The sequence below is a fragment of the Convolutriloba macropyga genome, chromosome 7, assembly GCF_964194025.1.
Source record: "Convolutriloba macropyga chromosome 7, txConMacr16.3, whole genome shotgun sequence".
Taxonomy (NCBI): Eukaryota; Metazoa; Xenacoelomorpha; order Acoela; family Convolutidae; genus Convolutriloba; species Convolutriloba macropyga.
Window position 1 is genome coordinate 50019368 of NC_134474.1, and position 21040 is coordinate 50040407.

Sequence of the window (21040 nt, forward strand, 5' to 3'; positions counted from 1 at the left end):
ATCATTTCTCCGTTCTTTTGAATAATGTCTGTTATTTTGTTCTCGTTGGGATGAGTATCCTCTATTATCTCTGCTATTGTTATTTGAATGATTTCTATTGTTACTATTAGAACGTTGTCTATAGTTATCGTTTCTATTTGAATCTCTACTGTTGTATCTTTGTCGATTATTATGATTATTGTTTTTGTTACTATTATAAGGTGATTGTTGTCTTGAATTATTTCTGTCATTGTATCTTGAATTTGATCTGTTATTATTATTATTATTATTATTGTATTTGTTATAGCTGTTGCTTCTATGATAACTGTTGCTTCTGTTTCTATTGTAGTTATTCCTGTTATAACTAGTACTTCTGTTATTATAATTATTTGATCTTTGATATCCTTGATTGTTTCTACTATCTCTGGAATTTCTATTATGGTAGTTATTTCTTGAATGTGATCTGTATGGTGTCCGACTTCTGGAGTTGTTATATATTGGTGATGTCGGTGGTAGTTGTCTGCCATTGACATTATTTGAGTCAATTCTTCTATTTGGTAAGTTTTGATTGTTTCTCATGTGACTGTAAAATGATCTTTCTTTCGGTCTTGTAACACTACCTCGACGTGGTCTCTTGAAACATCTTCCCTTTGTGTGTCCATGTGAGCTACAATAGCTACAAAACAGTGCAAACTTTGGTCTTCCTTTAAAATTCTTTTTGTCATATGTATTGTTAATTCCGTTTAGAACATTGCATATTGTTCCTTCGAATTGTTCTAAGTCGTTTCGATTAAGTTCATTTATTTTATTACAGGCTATATTCATTTGTTTTAGATCTTCATTAATATTTGTTGTACTCTGGTTTACTTCATATGTCTCTCCGAACTGTATTCGTTTTTCGTTTATATGTTCAAAATTGTCTAACCAAAAGAGGAAAGTAAATTCAGATACTATTTTTATGATATCCATTGATGCTGTTTTTATTTCTGGTTTTAGTTCTATTATTTTTGTCAGCCAATTATTATAGTTTTTGATGTCAAATCTTAATCTGTCATTCACAGACTGTACCTGTTGACGACTTTCATTGAGATATCCACTTGTGTTTCTTATTATGTTGTATGTTGTGGATGTTATTGCTGTTAGTTTTGTTCTATCCTGTGATTCTTCATGTCTTTTTAAAAATATTTTTAGCATTTCCGATAATGTTGTTTCATTTTGGAAATTAAAATATGTTCTTCTGTTGTTATTTTCATTTGTTAATACAAATGTATAGTTTCTGTTGTATCTATCACTATTCAGTAGTATTACTGGTAGATAGTGTGTCAAATGGTTGCGGTTGATTTTTATTTGTTGTATATGATCTGTCTCTTTGAAGAGGTTTCTCTTCAAATTTAGGATTATTCTGTAAATTAATTCTGTATTTTCTTGTGGACAATCATTTGCGATAACAAAAGGTGTTAATTCGTTATTATGGTTTGATTGTGTATCAAATTTGGAAGCCATTTGTTATTCTTTGAATTTTAATCCGTTCTGTTTTTCTAACAATAGTTTTTGTTATATCCCTCAGAAATTATAATTGTTTACCCAATTTAGTTCAGCACTGGTCGCACCAGATAAGACGTGTTCTAGAGCTTACCTTTGTTAGGGTACTTCCTGAACTGTCTTATGGTTGTCTCAAGAATACTAGTTAATCTTAAGGCTTACCTGACTAACTAAAGTTCTATTCCTCTAGTCTGTTACTCTTCTATCTGAGCTTCAGTAGACGGTGCACGGGCCCCAATGCTACGGTCTAACGTTTATCTCAATACAAAACAAGAGCGGAGTAGAGAGAGAGAAATATACTCTATTATTAAATCAGGATGGTGACTGGTACTGACTAAATTACTTTCTCTTCTGCTGAGAGAGGGTAGATGGGTAAACACATAAAGGGAAAGAAGGATAAAATAATATATCATTTTTATCCAATCAGGAAAGAGTATTTCAGTCTTTTTCTGAATAAAGTCTTTCAAATATTAAATATTTCTTTTTGGAAGTCATGCCTGACTCCACTTGGGAACTCATGAATATTATCACACGGTTGTTATCGCCACCGAGAAGTTATCAAACTCCGAGGCGAAGCCGAGGTGTTATGATAACGTCGAGGGCGATAACAACCGTGTGATAATTTTTTTAATCAACGCCTGCTGCGATCATTTCGAAATTGACTGAAGTTTCATTGGTTTCTCATTTTTATTTTTGTGGAAAATTACACTTTCAAAGGTAAGTGATATTTCTTCGGATCTGTTATTCGTTTTGCCCTCATGCACCCCCCCTCCCCTCTCCCACACACATACACACACACCCACACACACACGCGCGCGCACACACAAACACACACACACGCACACACAAACAAACACACACAGAGACACACACGCACGCTCACGCACGCACACACGTACACAAGCACACATGCACCCAAGTACACACAACAGCACGCACACAAACACACACACACACACACACACGCACGCACACACACAAACAAACAAACAAACACACACACACGCACAGACATACACACGCACACACACAAACAAACACACACACACACACACACAGACACACACGCACGCTCACGCACGCACACACGTATACACACACACAAACACACGCACGCACACTTACACACACACAAACACACACACTTACAAACACAGACGCACGCGCACGTTCACGCACGCACACACGTACAAACACGCACACACACACACACAGACATACACACACACACTTACACACACGCACACACACACACACACACAAACACACACACAGAGACACACACGCACGCTCACGCACTCACACACGTACGCACGCACCCACACACACACACACACACACATACACACATACACACACACACAAACACACACACTTACAAACACAGACACACGCGCACGTTCACGCACGCACACACGTACAAACACACACACACAGACATACACACGCACACACACACACACACACACACAAATAACACACCACAGATAACACACCACACACTCACCAGCAGACCACGCTCACACACCACACACACACACACCACGCATACCACACACACACAACACACACACCACACACACACACACCGCACATACGCCACCCAAGCCGCACACACAATACGCACCACATACACCACACACGTTTTTTAGACTACAAGTTTATCAAACTGTTTCCATCATTAGACTACGGGTTTCTCACACTCTTTTCTCGCCACTGTTTACTTAGTAACAGTGGCGAGAAAAGAGTGTGAGAAAATCGTAGTCTAATGTTGAAGTGTTTTTCCAGTGTCGATCGGGCATTAAATTTTATTACAATGGCAGTTTATTTAACTGCTGTTATCGCAACAGGTGTTGATTAAAGAAAAGCATGACATTTGCTGATGATTAAAACTACCGCCAAAAACCTGAGAGTTACTCTTTCCCAAAAACATCTGACAAGAAGTCGCAACCAAATATGAGCAACCAAAAGTCTAGAATATATGTTTCATTACATAAATTGGAGACCTACCTCCGTGATTAAGAAACATAGTCTACCTTCTGAAACGGAATATTTTCAAAACAAAGAGGGTGACATCACCCCCCCCCCCCTCCCAAGGACAAAGAGACAAATAAACCGTACCAAGTGTCCGAATTCAATGGGTTCTTAGACCAATACTGATCACGACGAAGACAATCAGCATCAAGAAAAGACCAAACCCCCAAGGACGAAGGGACAAAGAAATCGTACCAAGTGTCCGAATTCATTGGGTTCTTAGACCAATACTGATCACGAGGAAGACAATCAGCATCAGGAAAAGACTCCCCAGACAATGTTTTTTTTTTGGTCTCAGACGTCACCAAAGACGAGGAAATTTTTTTTCACGGGCTCCAGACGTCACCCGATCAAGAAGGCCTGACTTTTTTTTGGTTGCAGACATCACCAAGAGATGATAGCCCGAGGTCCCAGACGTCACCTCAGAAGTCCCTTTCCCGGTTAGACGTATCCAAAAAACTTGAATTTTTTTGCGACAAAAATCTCAAAACATGAAAATTGTCCCCCAACGAGCTTTTGTTGATGATTTATGAAAGAAATAGCCATGAGAAACCATATGTCAGCATTTAGCAACAAAAAACACACTGATTGTGCGAAACACTGATATAGCGTTTTTTTCATCAGAAAAGTTTACAAAACCATTTTTCTAAACTTGTCGCAAAAAATCTACATGACAGTAATATTACTAGTTTAATAGAGCACTTCAGTTGAACCTTAAATTGACTTTTTTAAGTTGAGTTGTTTATGTAAAAATTTCGCTCAAAAACGAAAAAGTCGCAAAAGTGCTTTTTTGATGGTCAAAAATCAAAAAAAGTTATTCCAACATTTTAATGAAAACTTTTTAATAAATCCAAGAAAACCTATTGACTGGGCCCCCTCAGTTTGTTTTTATACCAGTTTTTAAATTAGTTTATGGATTTTGCATTTTAGCAAAGAGGCAACTAGAATTTGCCAAAAAATTGCATCTTTGACTTTAAAAATTCAAAAAACGTTTTCTTTACGTTATGATATAAACAATTAGTAGATCCAAGAAGATCTACTGATTGGGCCCCCTCAGTTTGCTATAATACAAGTTTCAAAGTTAGTTTATGGGTTTCGCATTTTAACAAAGAGGCAACTAGAATTTGGCAAAAATTGCATCTTTGACTTTAAAAATTCAAAAAACGTTTTCTGTACGTTATGATATAAACAATTAGTAGATCCAAGAAGACCTATGGATTGGGCTCCCTCAGTTTGCTATAATACAGGTTTCAAAGTTAGATTATGGGTTTCGCATTTTAACAAAGAGGCAACTAGAAGTTGGCAAAAATTGTATCTTTGACTTTAAAAATTCAAAAAACGTTTTCTTTACGTTATGATATAAACAATTAGTAGATCCAAGAAAACCTATTGATTGGGCCCCCTCAGTTTGCTATAATACAAGTTTCAAAGTTAAATTATGGGTTTTGCATTTTAACAAAGAGGCAACTAGAATTTGGCAAAAATTGCATCTTTGACATTAAAAATTCAAAAAACGTTTTCTTTACGTTATGATATAAAAAATTAGTAGATCCAAGAAAATCTATTGATTGGGCTCCCTCAGTCTGCTATAATACAATTTTCAAAGTTAGTTTATGGGTTTCGCATTTTAGCAAAGAGGCAACTAGAATTTGACAAAAAATTCCATCTTTGACTTTAAAGATTCAAAAAACGTTTTATTGACATTTCGATAGATACGATTACTAAATCCATAAAAACCCGTTAATTGAGCCCCTTCAGTTTGCCATAATACAAGCTTTAAAGTTAGTTTATCAATTTTGCATTTTAGTAAGGAAGCAGCTTATATTTAGCAAAATTGCATCTTTGACTTTAAAAATTCAAAAAAATGTTTTCCTGACGTTTTGAAATACAATTAGTAGATCTTAGAAAATCTATAATTTGAGCCCCCTGAGTTTGGTTTAAAACAAGCTTCAATTTTAGTATTTCGATTTTGCATTTAGTAAAGAGGCAACAGAACATTTGCGAAATTGCTTCTTTCACAAAAAAATTGCATTTTACTAGCCGCGAGCCTAGTTAATGGGGTAGTATGTATTCCTAAGAGACCAGACAATCACATTTTTTTGTTTTCAATTTGTGTATACCACTAGCCCCGCGCCTTCTTAATGGGGTAGTACGCACTGAAAACAACTCCTCAAGAAAAATGAAAAAAAATTAAAAACTCTTTTCTTTAGCTCAAAAGCAAGAAAATCAAAAGCTCGAAATAACTCCCCTCTTAAATTTGCTCACTAAAATGATCCCTTTGAGTTGCAAAACTCAAACGTCTCTTTCTTTCTGTCCGCGGTCCCAAAAGTTGCCGAAAGAAGTCCTCTTGCCCCTTTTCGGTCTCAGTAGTCACCAGATAGAAGAAGAGAGCATTTTTGGTGTCAGTACTTACCATAGTAGATGATCTTCAAAACTTAGTATCAGCAGTTACAAGAGCGGAAGGAATATTCAAAGTAAAGACTTCAAAAGTTTTGAAAAGAAAACAAGAAGCAAGCAGTTCAACTTAAGAGGAAAGAGTTTCAAACGAGCCCCAGTACAAATCGAGTTGTCTTGTCTGCTTGTCTGTAGCTCACGTTGCCTAATCGCACCGCAAAAAAAACAATAACTTTTAAACTTTTTCAACACAGGGTCTAAGCAGTAGCAACCTCTAAGCATTTTTTGTTCCTTTTTCAAATATGGTTTGTCCTTGTAAAAGATTGTAACAAAAACTATTCAAGAGCCATACACTTATTCTATTCATAAGAAAATCTTGATTTCCCCAAGTTGTAACAATTATTGGGTCGTGTTTAATGAAATAACGAAACAAGCGCGCGCACACGGTTATTTTTCTTTTTTTAGATAAAACTAGCTAGATTTAGCACAAAAAAAAATTTAGGATTCTATTTTTCGGAAAAGTGGCGTCGCAATTTTTTAAAAAAACCTGGGGTTGATTAGCCTCACAGCGTCATAAACATTGCTTTTCAACTTTAAAATTTGCGTCGCAGCCGGTTTCGAAGCCGTTTTTTACCTGTTAGTACGAAAAAGATCAACAAGAGCAAGATGACAAAGATGAACAGTCAAAGTTGTCAGTACGCGTTAAACAAATTCAAAATTGCAGAGCTGAGTTTGAAAAGCAAGCTGGACCTCTTACAAACTGCAATCGATCAGAAAAAGAGTTTTAGATCACTCACCCTGCTCATCACTAAAGCAAAAGCAAATGTTGACGAGCTGAAAACAACACTTGATGGCGCGTTAAAGGAAAGTCCGAACTCCAGCAGCACTTCATCTGTCACGGAACGATATTCAAACCTTCTGTCACGTCTAGAGAAATTTGAACACGAAGTTGACAGTTTAGATGACGATGGACTACTCAGCCAATCTTCAACTAGGATACGCGATGATGTCAGTATAATAACTCAAACGACTGCCAGATATCCAACCTCAAGGAGATGCTCACCATCAATGAACGAGATTCCAGAAGCAAGCAACCCAGAACGTTCATCATTCTCCAACAAAACACCACCTTTACCACCGAGACCGGAGTAACCATCACTGTTTTTGTCTGAATGCCACACGACCAAACCAATGTTGTCAAAGTTTTTTAATGGCAACAATGAGAATCCGCTTTTTATGGGAATGAGTACAGCAAGTTTATTCAGACCAATTAACATCGATAACACGTTGGAATCCAAAATAGAAGTAAAACACTCGGATAAAAATTTTGCGAAACCTGAGACGACCGTCGCAAAAACTTTCGATCGTTTTGCTCTCATTGATACAACGTTATCTGCTGTTGATAATTTTACAGTCAACCAGCAGCAGCTAAAAGCAGACAATGAGTCAGTCCAGCCGCTTAGTATTGTAAGCACGCAAAATAAATTTCAAAACCATATTCCTCAGGAAAACTTTAATAACCAATTTCAGTCAAAAAACATGCTAGCTAAATTTTCTCGAGATATCGCCGAGGAACGGTTTCAGACGCAAACGTTTGAACCAAAGTGCATGGGTTGTTCCAAATACCAAGGAACACATAATTCGCGCTTGATGAATCCCAGTACTGTCAAATATTACAGTCAAGAAAACTCACAGAATCTAGATTTTGATCCGCAACAGACAAAACAACCAATTGAACTGAGTAACACAATGACAAACTTTAATCAGTTCTCTGAAAATTCCTGCCAAAACGCAAACATTTTTCAAACTTCTAACATATTTTCTTTATCATTGCATAATGGACAGGAATTAAAAAAAAACAGAGAATAAAATTTTACCAGGAAACTTTACTCAATTCCAGCCACAGTCACAAATCAAAACCGTAGGCATTGAGCCTCTCAACCCATTCGGTGTTCAACAAACCGCCTGTTCAAAAACAATAACTGAAAGTGTTCCCATTGCTCATTCAATCTCAACGTTTCCCCCACAAGCACTGCCTTCAGTAGAGCAAAATCCCGAGTCACAATTACCACATTCACATCAATTTTCCAGCGTATTACATCCAATATCAAATGAAAGGTTCAGACACCCTTCATTTGAAATCAATTCTTAACCGTGGACCTCAAACACAGCTCCATATTGGCAAAATCCAACGAGTAAACACTCAATAAAATTACCACCTCTTACAATTCAAATTTTTAATGGCAACCCATGGAAGTACCACGAATGGATAAATAACTTTTTTTGCCTCGTACATAACAACACCAGTATTACTGACACACATCGTATCACCTACCTGCCAAATGCAGTTACTGGAAAAGCAAAAGATGTCATGCAAGCGTATTCGTGTGATCCTGCCTATTATAGCACATCTTTAAACGATCTCATGTCATGTTTTGGTGATCCTACAAAAGTGTTGAATGCCTTCATAAATCAATTGGAAAACTGGAAATCAACTAATGACTATAACAAGCAAAACTTTGTAGCCTTTGCTTTGTTCTTGAAACGTTTAGTGCAAGCTTTCCAATACCTGGGATACACAGCAGACTTACAGAGCTCAACACTTATGAAGAAAGCTAAAAGCTTTCTTAAAGCTTAAAAGCTAAAAGCTTAAAATTTGAAAAAGTCTACTTGTGGACTGATAGTCGTGTTGTCTTAAATTGGATCAGTTCAACTAAGAAACAAAACGTTTTCGTCTCAAATCGACTCGAAGAAATTAAGAAAACAGCTAAAACCGATGAGTGGAATCATGTCCCAACTAATTTTAATCCAGCCGACCATGGAACGCGTGGCCTTGAGCCATCAGAAATCCCCACGAAATGGCTTACAGCACCACAATTTTTGCAAAACACTGAAAGTTCTTGGAAAGATATGAAAAAGATTTCAACCGTAGTTGCCGTAGCCAGAAATAAAAAATCAGCAATCACACATGTTATAGACCCGAACCGCTTTTCAACATAGAATAAGCTACTTTTAACCCTCGCAACTGTTTTCAATTTAATTTACAGAGCTAAAAAGAATTGTTCCAACGAATGTCAGTACACTAAAGATCATGTTTGTTCATCTCAAAATGTTCTGCTCAAGTTGTCTCAAAACAATGCTTTCTCTTCAACAATCAACGCATTGAAAAGAAGACCAAAGTTAGACGCCAAGTGCAAATTGAGAAATTTAAATCCAATAATTGACCAAAATGGACTCCTACGATCTAGTGGCCGTCTCCTATTTGCCCCAACAGAATTGGAGATCGAAAATTGTCCAATAATCTTGGAGGCAAAGGAAAAGATTGCGAGACTATACCTTGAACAAGCGCACAGAGTTTGTGCTCATCAAGCAACAGAACCGGTCAAAGCATTCGTACAACAACGCTACTACGTCATAGGACTTCGAAAAACACTACTTTCAATAAAATACCGATGTTTTCTGTGTCGCCGTTTTGACACTCAAAATATACAACCAATAATTGCCCCACTTCCTGCATTCCGCTACCCCACAGAAGAAACCAAATTTCCGTTTGCCAACACAGGACTGGATTTTTTGGCCCGTTTTATATTGAGGACAAACAAGCCAAAATCGAGAAACATTATGGACTTATTTTTACATGCCTCGTTACGCGAGCAGTCCATTTAGAAACATATCCAGATTTAAATACAGACACCTTCCTCAATGCATATCGACGATTCACCTGCCGAAAATGCCAACCTACTTTATTGTGCAGCGATAACGAAAAACATTTGTCGGCGCCTCTGAAGAGCTGGAGAAGTCGGTTAAGGCTTTAGACAAAGACAAGATTTATAAAGCCCTAGCTTTAGTCAAAACCACATGGAAATTTAACCAACCATACGGCCCTCATTTTGGTGGCGTGTGGGAGCGATTGATTCAGAGCGCCAAGAGGACACTCTTAATCATTCTAGGATCTAAGCGTCTCTCCTTCGACATCTTTGAGATAATAATGGTTGAAGTTGAAGCCATCCTGAATTCCAGACCCTTGACAAACGTTGCTGATCAGCCTGAAAACGAAGAACCACTCACTTCTAACCATTTCCTCATTCAACGCCCTTACAGTTCCCTGCCACCCTGAAAATTTGGAGACCAACAGCCAGCTAGTTTCAAGAACTGGAAGCACGTGCAGCAGTTGATGAACCACGTGTGGCGGCGTTTGATTAAGGAGTACCTGCCGACATCACTCAAGAGACGTAAATGGACAGACAACAACCAGCCTCCTCTGAAAGTTGGATATGTTGTGTGGGTACTCAAAGACTTGACGCCGAGAGGAATCTGGCCCCTTGGAAGAGTTGTGGAAACATCCCCTGGACGAGACGGTGAAGTACGAGTTGCCAAAGTAAAAACGGCTTACGGCTCGTTCGTGCGTCCGGTCGCCGGCCTCGCACGGGTTTTTTCTCCGTAGTTTTTTAACTCAAATTTTCGCTCCGGTCCTAGGCAACATGAGCTACATCCACCCCCTTTGATGTTATTACCCTTACAGTGTTTTCATTTCCAATTATATAGGTTCAAGGATATCGGATCAAACAACAATCAAGATGATCTTCAACCCCTGCCCTCCTTCTTGGAGCATGTTCCCAATGACCTTGGGAACTCAAGAAAAGCATGACATTTGCTGATGATTAAAATTACCGCCAAAAACCTGAGAGTTACTCTTTCCCAAATACATCTGACAAGAAGTCGCAACCAAATATGAGCAACCAAAAGTCTAGAATATATGTTTCATTACACTCATTTTTGCAAAACTTCGTAACAAAACTTTGGCAAAATTTTCTGATATTTCAATGTTTACGTTACAATTAGAACAAATTTTAAATAATTTTCTGATTAAAACAATTAATGAATTGTATGTCAATAAAATCACGCTGTTGGAATCAGGTATGTCTTAATTTTGGTGTCTACTTATGTTTGAATACTAAAAGTGAACTGGTGTATACTTATGTTTCAAAAGGCTCACCAATCGAAATTTTTTAATGAATAAATCGAAAAAGTCGAATATAATAAAAAATATTATCTTTTTGATAAGTTTAAAAAAAACGCTTCTGAATATCAATTACTTAACGCTGAACAACTTTGGTGTATGCTGATGTCATATTGCAACCAATTTTGGATCAATTCGAGAAAGTGTGTTTAAATTTACAAACTTTTACCAAACGTCAATTAAAAGAACAGAGCACTGCTGAGAAACATAAATGTTTCTATTTTTGATCAATTAAAATAAAAACCAGGTTGGACAATGAATCACCAGGAAGACTTGTTTTGGAAAATTATTTTGCTGTTATTATGAAAAATAACATTTTCTGTATAGTTTAAATAATTATTATATTTAAATTGAAAACATTGACAGGATTCATATAGAATTTCCATTGAATTGGATATGAAACCAATTTCAGTGATAATCAATGAGACCAATTGTACAGCTCAAGCATTAAAAGTAAATTGAAGTCTCTGAAATAAATTGAAAAAGAAGAACATTTTTCCTACTTTCCTCAACTGATTGTTTTCTCGTGTTAATTATGATTATGGACGACCCTCAAAGAGTCCCTTCAGTTTAATGTAAAACTAAAATACTCTAAAATTTAAGACCTAGGCATAAAAACATGAGCGTGTACTTTTCCAGAAAGTTTCTAGATTTATGTTATGAAAGCAAAAATTTTTGTTATATGAAAGTGTTAATAAAAAATCGAAAATATACTTGTTACTGCTTCACATTGTGTGTTATTTAAAATGAGAAGTCAAAAGCAGGCCAATTGAAAGCTTAAATCAGAAAGATAGCTGAGCATCAACAAAAAGCAACACAAGATAAAATAAAAAAGAGCTTTCTCTTTCTTTCTCAAGAGACTAGATTCTTTCTTGTTCTGTCCCCCGATGTCAATTTTTATGTCAACTCGGCAATTTTCTGTTGAATCAATTGTGACGTTAACTATGGTATTATATTTAGCGTGCCTATCCACAGAAAATGACGAAAATTTTTCCTTAGGTTTTGTTCGATCTTTCTCCCAAATGGAAAAAGTTATGAAATTGAAATACTGCCTCCATTGAACCAAATAGTCTCTACAAAAGAGACTCAAATTTGCCTATAAAATAAATTGGTCAATGAGTTAGAGAAAACAGCATAAGATGAAAGATGTGTTTCAATTTTTGTGTGTGTCTGTCTTATCGTCGTTTTTTAGAAAATTTATTTCCTATAGTTTTCGTGTAAATCACCAATATCACATTCGATAAATTGGATTTAGTTGCAAAAAAGACCACAGGCAGGAACTACAATGTATTGTATTTTGAAATAGTTTAAGAATTGAAATAAGATAAGTAAAAGTTTCTCTTCTTTTTCCTTTTATAAACTTTTAGCTGTCCTTTTTATTCGTTTTCCGTATTTTTAGCATTTTCTGTTTCGGTCATACCAAAAACTTTGTAAAATACAAAAAAAAACATAGCTGGCAGATTGTTAGATAATAACCGCAATAGCTTTGTAGATCTGCAGTCTAAACAACAGTAAAAAAAGACCAAGAAAACTCCTAAAAATCTTTTCATTAACAGATGAGATGTTATATTTTGATTAAGAATCTGTATAAGTTAATGCTACGTCCATTAGCTGCTCGCGGGAAAGCGAATTTTTCTTCAAACACCTTTTTCTCACTCTCTTCAGAATTAGAGCGAAAAAATTTCACGCCGCAAAACCACTCGCTTTTTCGCTCCACTTCCTGTTTCGGTGTGACCAAACTCTCCACTCCAATTTGACTTCAAAAATCATGAAAATATGCGAACAGATCTTAAAAACAAGACAGCGCCCCAATACAATTCAAATTCTTTGAATTGTAAGAAACCAAGAGCCAAGAGAAGTCAAATAACAGCCGCAGCTATCGCTGTGCGGCTATTAATAAACGCTTGCTTAGGTTTTCTCTCTCTTGAATAATTTTGTTTTTGAAACTATATAAGGAAAATTTCCACGTTTTGATTTTAATTTTGTGTAAACCGATATAATTTATAATTTTTCTACAATGTAAAATAACTTATCAAAACTAAATTATTAAAATAATTCAATACTCCCCCCCCCCCCTCCCACATTCAGCGCAAGTTTCTTACTGTTCCTGTTCTCCTAATTTTATAAACATCCCCCTTTTCAATCTTCGAGAAAAAAAAATAAAGTTACTTTAAAAAAATCAAAAGTAGCCGGTGAAGGCTACAAATCAGTGTTTTTCGTTACGATGCGTAACAAAAAGAGAAAATTTGACAAAACAAAAAGCCTGCCTCATATATATTCTCTCATTTTAAAAAATGGAACAATTGTGTACTACGCTCAATAAGACTAGCTATGAATACTATCCAACCCGGCCATTCTATGAGTTTGCTTTCTCAGCTAACACAACTTCCTGCCGTGTTAGTATAACAGTAGAATCGTGCAAATACTTACAGATAAGAGGAGGCATACGTTATCAACGCACACGAGATGAATTAATAGCTTCATAAAGAATTTTACACGAGTCCATTTGAAGAGTTTAAAAGTTAATAACTTTTTACTCATGTTGTTAGTAGCTCATCGGCTATTAGTCTTCTGGACGTCCTCAGTGTCGCTTGCACACAGGCAAATAACATGAATTTGTCTCTATCTAATTCACTCATTTTCCTACTTTAAGAGAAGTGTGGATGTCAAATCGGTCTCCTTTCTTGAAAATGTCGAATGAAGCAGTGAGATATGACACGGCCCAATGTGACCATGTGAGCATCAACCAGTAGACAAAATAAAGATATGCTTAAAGCCTATAGCTGGTAAACAGGGCAAAAGTCCAACAAGCCGCAAACATTTCTCGAGAAGGAACATTGAGTTAGCCGCAAGAGATTGTGACAGTCAACTTGGTCGGCACGGCACAGTACACGGTGCCAGTCAGTGGTCACCATCGAATCGGGTGCACTTGCTCAGAAAATTTCCTCGACCACTTAATTCCAAGCAAAGCAGAGCCAAAATCAAAATAACAGAAATTGCCAGAACCTTGAATTTGAACCTTGGAGCCATTTTTGAAAAGCATTGAAAAAATTAAATTCCCAACATTAGCATTTTTGCACCAGGATCTTGATTCGCGTAATTGCATTCACGAAGAAAAATTATATAAGGCAAACTTTCAGAAAGTAAACTCTCTGAAATTCCTAATTGAAAGACTTAGGGTTATCTAGATTAAAAATAAGGAACCAGTTCTGAAATATAATGTTCTCCAATCAGTGCCTCTAAATCAGCCAGTTAATTAAATTAATGAGACTTCGGAGAATTAGTGAGGCCCTGAAAATTAATGAGGCGTCTTACTGTCAAAACTAATAACTAAATTCAAACAATCAATCTAATCAAAATTGAAATAAATTTTCAACAATTAATTATATACTAATTTTTGATTGAATTGACAAAAAATAACTTCCAAAAAATAACTGAATTAATATTAAAAGCAAGAATTAGAATTTCTAGCGGTGCATGAGAAGGCTGATGATAATAAAAGCAAAAATCAAAACCTTATAACAAAAAGAACTAAAACTAAAAACTAAGAAAAGGTGGACAGAAAACTGCCGAAAACGGACTAATCTATGTACAATGTTATAGAAAAACACATCCCGTTATAAGCAGCTGAATGGAATGCATTTCGTAATAAAAGGCCGTTACCATAAACACAGGCTACATAAAAGTCAGTTCAAAAATTTTGAAACAAACCCGGCACATTGCCACAAATAGCCGCCATTTCTTCTTATAACCCCGATTGGGATTGAAAGAACGAAAAAATGAAATTGATTTTTATTGCAAAAGTATTTTAAAGGACAAAATATTTTGATTAACGGCATTAACTGTGTTCATTTTAGATTGCCCCGCCGAACAATTTTTGATTAAGAGCTCTCAGAATTGAACTAACAAAAGACTTGAACATCAACAGTGTCCCAGCAACATCAAACATCGTCAGTCAACAAAGCGTATGATTTTAAATGCGCAAAAAACATAAGCAGAAAATAATTTTAAAATATCAAAAATTATCGCCAATAATTTTTTCCAAAAACTAGTGTCGTGAAAATATCACCAATAATCCATATAATTATTGATCCTACGCATCCTGAGTTTTACACCATTCAACAACTTCAACGAAATCAATCAGCGACAAAGTAAAAAAGGCGCAAAAAGACACAAATTTGAGAAAAATCAGTCTTTTTATGAAAATTAGTGGCTTCAACGCTTTACAACTTTAGAGTCAAAAATACCTCTTCATTTCCCTTAGATTGAAAAAGGACAAAAAATACCAAATAAAAGATTCAAAAATTCACTAAAAAAATTCAAAAACAATTGCTATCTAAGGCACCAAAATAAGAGCTAAATACAATAGCTAAAAATAAGCAAAAATTTTGAATTAAAAATACGTCGCCAAAGGTTAATGAGAAACTTTTTTGAGATTTAGCGACTAAACAGGAAAAGAAAATCCACATGTTCTTTGAAAATAATAGTTTCCCATCCATGAGAAACACTGGTTTGAATTCAGGCAAATATTTATAGCCTCATTAATAACAAGTTAGACGTTTCATTAATGGAATTAGTTCCTAAGACAATGAAATGGACAAGTACATGCAAAACTCAAACGTTCTTAAATTTTTTTCTGCAGACAAATAGTGTCAAAGTTATCAAAGCCATTCGCTAAAAACTTTAACCATTAGTTGTTTCAATAATGGTTCATTAGCTACCGATGAGACCTACACTTAATGAAACTAATTGACAAGACAAAAATGAAGAACACAGACGAAGTTCCAACATTCGTTATATTTTTTGACAAAAAGGTTAACCGCAACAAGTAATTTGATTAACGTATGCCTCAATAGCAACCATTCAGAGTTGCCATTAATGATAGTAAGTGATAAGACATCAGAAACAATAGATTGTTGTTTGTAAAGAGTCATTCTCAAAATTCTTGTGCAATATTCTGCAAACACCAAATTCTCACTCCATTTTAAAACTTGTTCAAATAAAAAACATGCTTCGAACCGAATAGCTGTTTCGGCTTTTTTAATACTCCAGCGTGACTAAAATCACCACTCTAATTTGGCATCTCATTTACAAAAAAAGTCGAAAGAGGAATTCCGGAAACGACTCGAAGTGGAAAATTGACTATTTTAACCCGCATAATCAACCACCAAATTAATCTTACTAATCACTTTGAAATAATAACAGTCAGCTCATCTTATACGAGTACCTCACAACAAAAACTGATAACATCTGATGTTTTTTTTTCACAAATTATGACTTTCAACTGTTAGCAAAAAAACCTTGCGAAACAAGCAAGTTACATTTACTAAATGACTACCAAATTACAGAAAATAAAAAAAAATAGTTCAAACGGAAAAAACAGGAAAAGGAAAAAATGATGGACAATGTCAAAACTTAATTCTCTACAAACATCTGGAACAAAACTATCAACAAAATGCTACGATCCTACTTCCAATATGTTGTTTTTAAACACACAATGCTAATGCTTCTGCTCAGGTTTTTATCCACTAAATACATGGCAGAAGTATATTAAACAACAAACAAATCAAGAAACAAAAACCCAAAAAGGATCTTATTTCGTTGTAAAGTGCCGTCTAGAATTCAATGGCACCTTTCAAGAGCGAAAACTATATAAAAGTTCCAAACTAAACATTGAACCAAAAAACTATAGGGAGAAGTTTAAAAACAAAGCCAGCAGATCGCCGGAATAGCAGCGAAAGAATAAAGTTGCGTGCCATAAAAAAAAGATAGAAACAGATAGATATAAGTTGAAAAACTTATCGACGCGCCGCTCAAAAAGCTATGTAAAAACACTCAGCGATAAATTAATAAAGCTGGTTAAAACTCGGTGCGAAGAAGCTTTTTCATTAGGGGGCCTTTATTACATACATGAGTTCCTTTGAACATGAACTAATTCAAATTCAACTTATGTTTTAAAATGCAAAAGTCAAGAATGAGGTAAGTCACGTATCATCGAAACCTAAACATAGCCGACAACTAGCCGGAAAACAGCCGCCGTTGACCCGCTTGGTGCACATTGTGATTCAAACAGAAAAAAAATAAAAGATATTGACAGGATTTTCTAAGCGTCCAAGTGTTCGTATTTGTTGAGTAAATTCTGCATATTTGGTTATATTCCAAAATTACACTCAATTCAGCTTTTAAATTGAAGGCCATTATGCATAATACTAATGCCAGCAAGCAATATCTTTAATGAAATTCGCTAACCTAATGCCATGCGGCTTTTTAACAAGGCTTTATCGGCTTATCCCGTTTTTTTTTTATTTTGCAACAATTTGTCCTTGACCGTATTCCCTACATTATGTAATTTAATACGTGAAAGAATTTAACATCCATTCAGTTGAAACAGTGAGTGAAGTAAATCAACCGTCAAAATCGTGAATTATGAAAAACGAAAACCGTGATCAAAAGGTTAAGCGAATTAATTAACACAGCAGGACAAGTCATTAATTACAATCCAAAGAATTGAATGAAAAACTGACAACTAATGTACCTCACCAGATCAATTGAACAATCCCATCCAAAAAGACAATCTCAAAAGTAGAGAAACTAAACCAATCAAACAAATTAAACAAAAAATATTCATTGCTAGAACTCTTGAAGCTCTTACCATGAAGGCCAAAAATGAAAAAAAATTTAACTCACGCACAAGTCTTGAGAGATTTATTATCCACTAAAGGTAGGTAAACTCGAGACATATGACAAATTCCTAATTGCAAAAATTATTTTCTAAGGTTTGCGAAAATAAAATATTCAAAACCATGCTTTGTTCTGTTGAATCCTCCCACGTATCCCATCTGAATGACCTTAAAAAGTTTCATAAGCCTGTGAAGATTGTTTAACTCAGAAAATGACAAAAAAGATTCAAAAAAATTAAAGTTGCAAATTTTTAAAAATCTAGCTAAAATTTGTGATATTAATATCATCAGAACCATTTCATCGTCTCCAAAGAGTATCCAGTATCTCTATTTCAAACCTTGAAGAGTTTCACTGACTCAAAGATCAATAAATTTGGAACATGACAATAATCTTCAGTATTCAAAAAAATTTTAATTTTATCAAAAATTTGCCAAAACTCTTATTAAAAAATTGATAACCAATATATCACCTCTAGCAACTATGCAGTATTTATTATCAAAATCTAGAGGAGATTCCTTGGCCCATGGTGCCGGAAAAAATGCCGGTTAAAAATCTTGAAAAAATTGCTAAATCTTATTAAAAAACTGCAAAAATTCAAGATATTAAAAAATTGGAAACCATTTCATGGCCAATAGAAGCTATACAGTTACCTATTTTCGAATCCTAGAGGATGTTCCTTGGCCCTTGAGGTTGCAAAGCTAAAAAATGACAAACTTTCAAGACACTTGTAAAAAATGGAGCGCCTAAATAATAGCCGTTGAGAGGCTTACGGCGGCTATTAATCACGTAACTGATTGAAAAACTTTTACCAGAGAGAGAGAGAGAGAGAGAAATGAAGTAACGCGCGCAAATACCGTTGGTGAGAGCAAGAAGTCATTCAGAAAATTTGGCTGCAAATTATAATTTTCAGCTTTGCTGCGTGAACAAATGTAAAACGAAAAGCGTCAGACGAAACAAAAAAGCATAGGACAAGCCCTAACGTACAATTCAAAGAATTTTCATTGACTAAACAAAAAACTAGACCTAGAACTGACTATGAGTGAATTGGGAAAACCATTTCTTAAAAAATGAGATCAAAATAATAATAAAAACCGGAAAATCAATGTCAAAATGCCGCATGTGAAAAAATCATAAGCGAGAAATGGACAATTGGTTCAAACAAAAAACTAGGCCTAGAATGAACTAAGAATGGATCGGGAACATAGTTTAGAAAAAAAAATTGTATCCAAAAAATCGAAAAGCAGTAAAGATCAAAGTGAAATTGCCGCATGTGAACACAAAACCATTAGCGAGAAAGCGAATTTTTGTTCAGATAGATTTCTCACTCTACTTTAAAATTAGTGAAAAACTTTGACGCCGCAAAACCACTCGTTTTTTCACCCCGAGAAACCGCTCCATTTCCTGTTTCGGCGTGACCAAAATCACTAATCCAATTTGACTTCAAAAATCATTGAAATGTGTGAACAGATCTAAAAAGACAGCGCCCCAATACAATTCATTTTTTCTGTTACCATTTAGGCGTTCACCTTGAAGAAATCCTCGACAGTTTCCACTTTCTTTCTCACGTGAAATTTCTCCCTGATTGCATCACACACCGGAGAGAGTCTTCTGAACTGTCTCAACACTGTCTTCTGGCACTTCTTCACTTCCAAAGTGTGAGAACTCGGCTGCTCTCTCAACACTGCGTTCTGTTTCTCTTTCGTTTCCGAGTTCAACGTCTGCGGCAAAGGTCGCGTCAGAATAGCTTTTCTAGCCATTGTAACGTTTAATTATGTCTTTTGGAGCACTTTTTTAAATCTTTCTTTCCGACCTCACGCACTCTGTTTGCATGGAATATTTTTTGTCGGAGTAACTTGATAAGGCTTTACCGGTCACCAATTTGAGTCACCAAAAATTGAAGTGGAACCCAGTTTCAGAACTCTTACTGGCCTCTTTTATTGAGTAAAAAATAATATACAATCCAGTATAAAGTTACAGGATTTAATGAACATACATGTTCAAACTGATAGTTTTTACAGCAAGTCAAAATTAGCTCAACAGTTTCTATGAGTGTGTAACGTGTAACTCGAATCACATCGCAGTGAATTGAGAACTTTTGAGGCTTAGAATTCATTGAATACCAAATAAATGCAAACACTGTACAATAAGTATTAAATATTATATAGAATCTATATGTTTCTACTTGATAAGCAAATTGTTTATTATTTTTCTGCCATCTGCAACAGAGAATCGGTCTTCGAAAAGGATAAGTTCAAAATAAGCAGCAACAACTTATAATCCAATTAGAGTTAAAAACCAGTTTGCGTATTCGAATCCCAAAAAGCAGCAAGCGTTGGCGGGGAATGCCCTGACGAGGACAGGAGTGATACCCTTGTAGAGAGCTAGAATTCCCTCCTTCCTCATCAGCTCAGAGAAGACACTCCTCACTCCCTTGGGGTACATACCCACAGGTGCAGTCTGGAACCTCGTTTTCAAAACATCTGCTGGCATGCCTGAACAAAATTACTAATGAAATCTTTCAGCCATGCTGCTCAAAATAATGTTAACATTGCGATAGCCTCACTGTATGCTATTCTGAAGCAATAAACTCAGAGCCCAACCTCAAAAAAGCCATTTAGTAAAGCTTGTCCTGTCACCACTCCAATTTGACTTCAAAAATGAAAACGTGTGATCAGATCTTAAAAAAGACAGTGCCAAATACAATTAAAATTTTTTGAATGGTAAAAAACAAAAATAGGAGCGCTATAATAGCCCACTGAGAAGCTCAGGGCTATTAAACATATTTAGCGAACGTATAGCAAGTCATCGTATTTTAGTCCTTAATTTATTTTGGGCAAATTGAAAAAGATCTGACTGTCCCGTTATTTCTCCACGTTGTTTGTGTGTGATCTTTATTGATAAACATAGAGCAACAAAATTAACTTTTCTTTCTTTCTTTCTGGTTAGTAGTCAAAACTTTGTCAGTGACAAAAATAAGATATCTTTAGCTTTATAAGTTTTTCAAAATTTCCAAGGTCGCTAATCTATGCGGTAGCTAATAAGTGAATGATTTTCCTAAAACACTTCTCACCGACTAGCCAATTGAAGACGCCTGCAAATCCACCGGCCACTAATATCTGAGCGCTGGGAAAAGATGCTTATCAGGGTCGCCTCTCCGCATGATTCGCTGTATGGAGTGATATGAGGCAAAGTACATGCCTGAAGCAGGCACATCTCTCAGTAGAGTGGCACAGGAACCCTGTACAGACTACGGAGACCTCCCTCTCTGTAGATCTGTTTGGCACAGTCCACTGGACCAGCGTATTGCTAAACAAGATACACTTGAATTGGATAAATAATATTATTATTATATATATATATATTATATATATATTATATATATATATATAT

At 35.6% G+C, this 21040-nt stretch overlaps 2 protein-coding genes across 2 annotated transcripts in view; both read right to left on the reverse strand.

The window, feature by feature from the left end:
• Positions 1–19415, reverse strand: part of LOC142343131 (uncharacterized) — a 46937-nt gene extending 27522 nt beyond the window's left edge. Inside the window, exon 1 of the mRNA XM_075394818.1 lies at positions 19177–19415. Within this exon, the coding sequence (XP_075250933.1) occupies positions 19177–19407 (231 nt within the window). The 5' untranslated portion in view covers positions 19408–19415. The remainder of the gene's footprint in view (positions 1–19176) is intronic.
• Positions 19416–19715: 300 nt separating this feature from the next.
• LOC142343132 (mitochondrial carnitine/acylcarnitine carrier protein-like) overlaps positions 19716–21040 on the reverse strand; it is a 9822-nt gene continuing 8497 nt past the window's right edge. The window contains 4 exon segments of the mRNA XM_075394819.1: positions 19716–20142; positions 20721–20778; positions 20781–20890; positions 20893–20956. Coding sequence (XP_075250934.1) covers positions 19922–20142; positions 20721–20778; positions 20781–20890; positions 20893–20956 — 453 coding nt within the window. The 3' untranslated portion in view covers positions 19716–19921.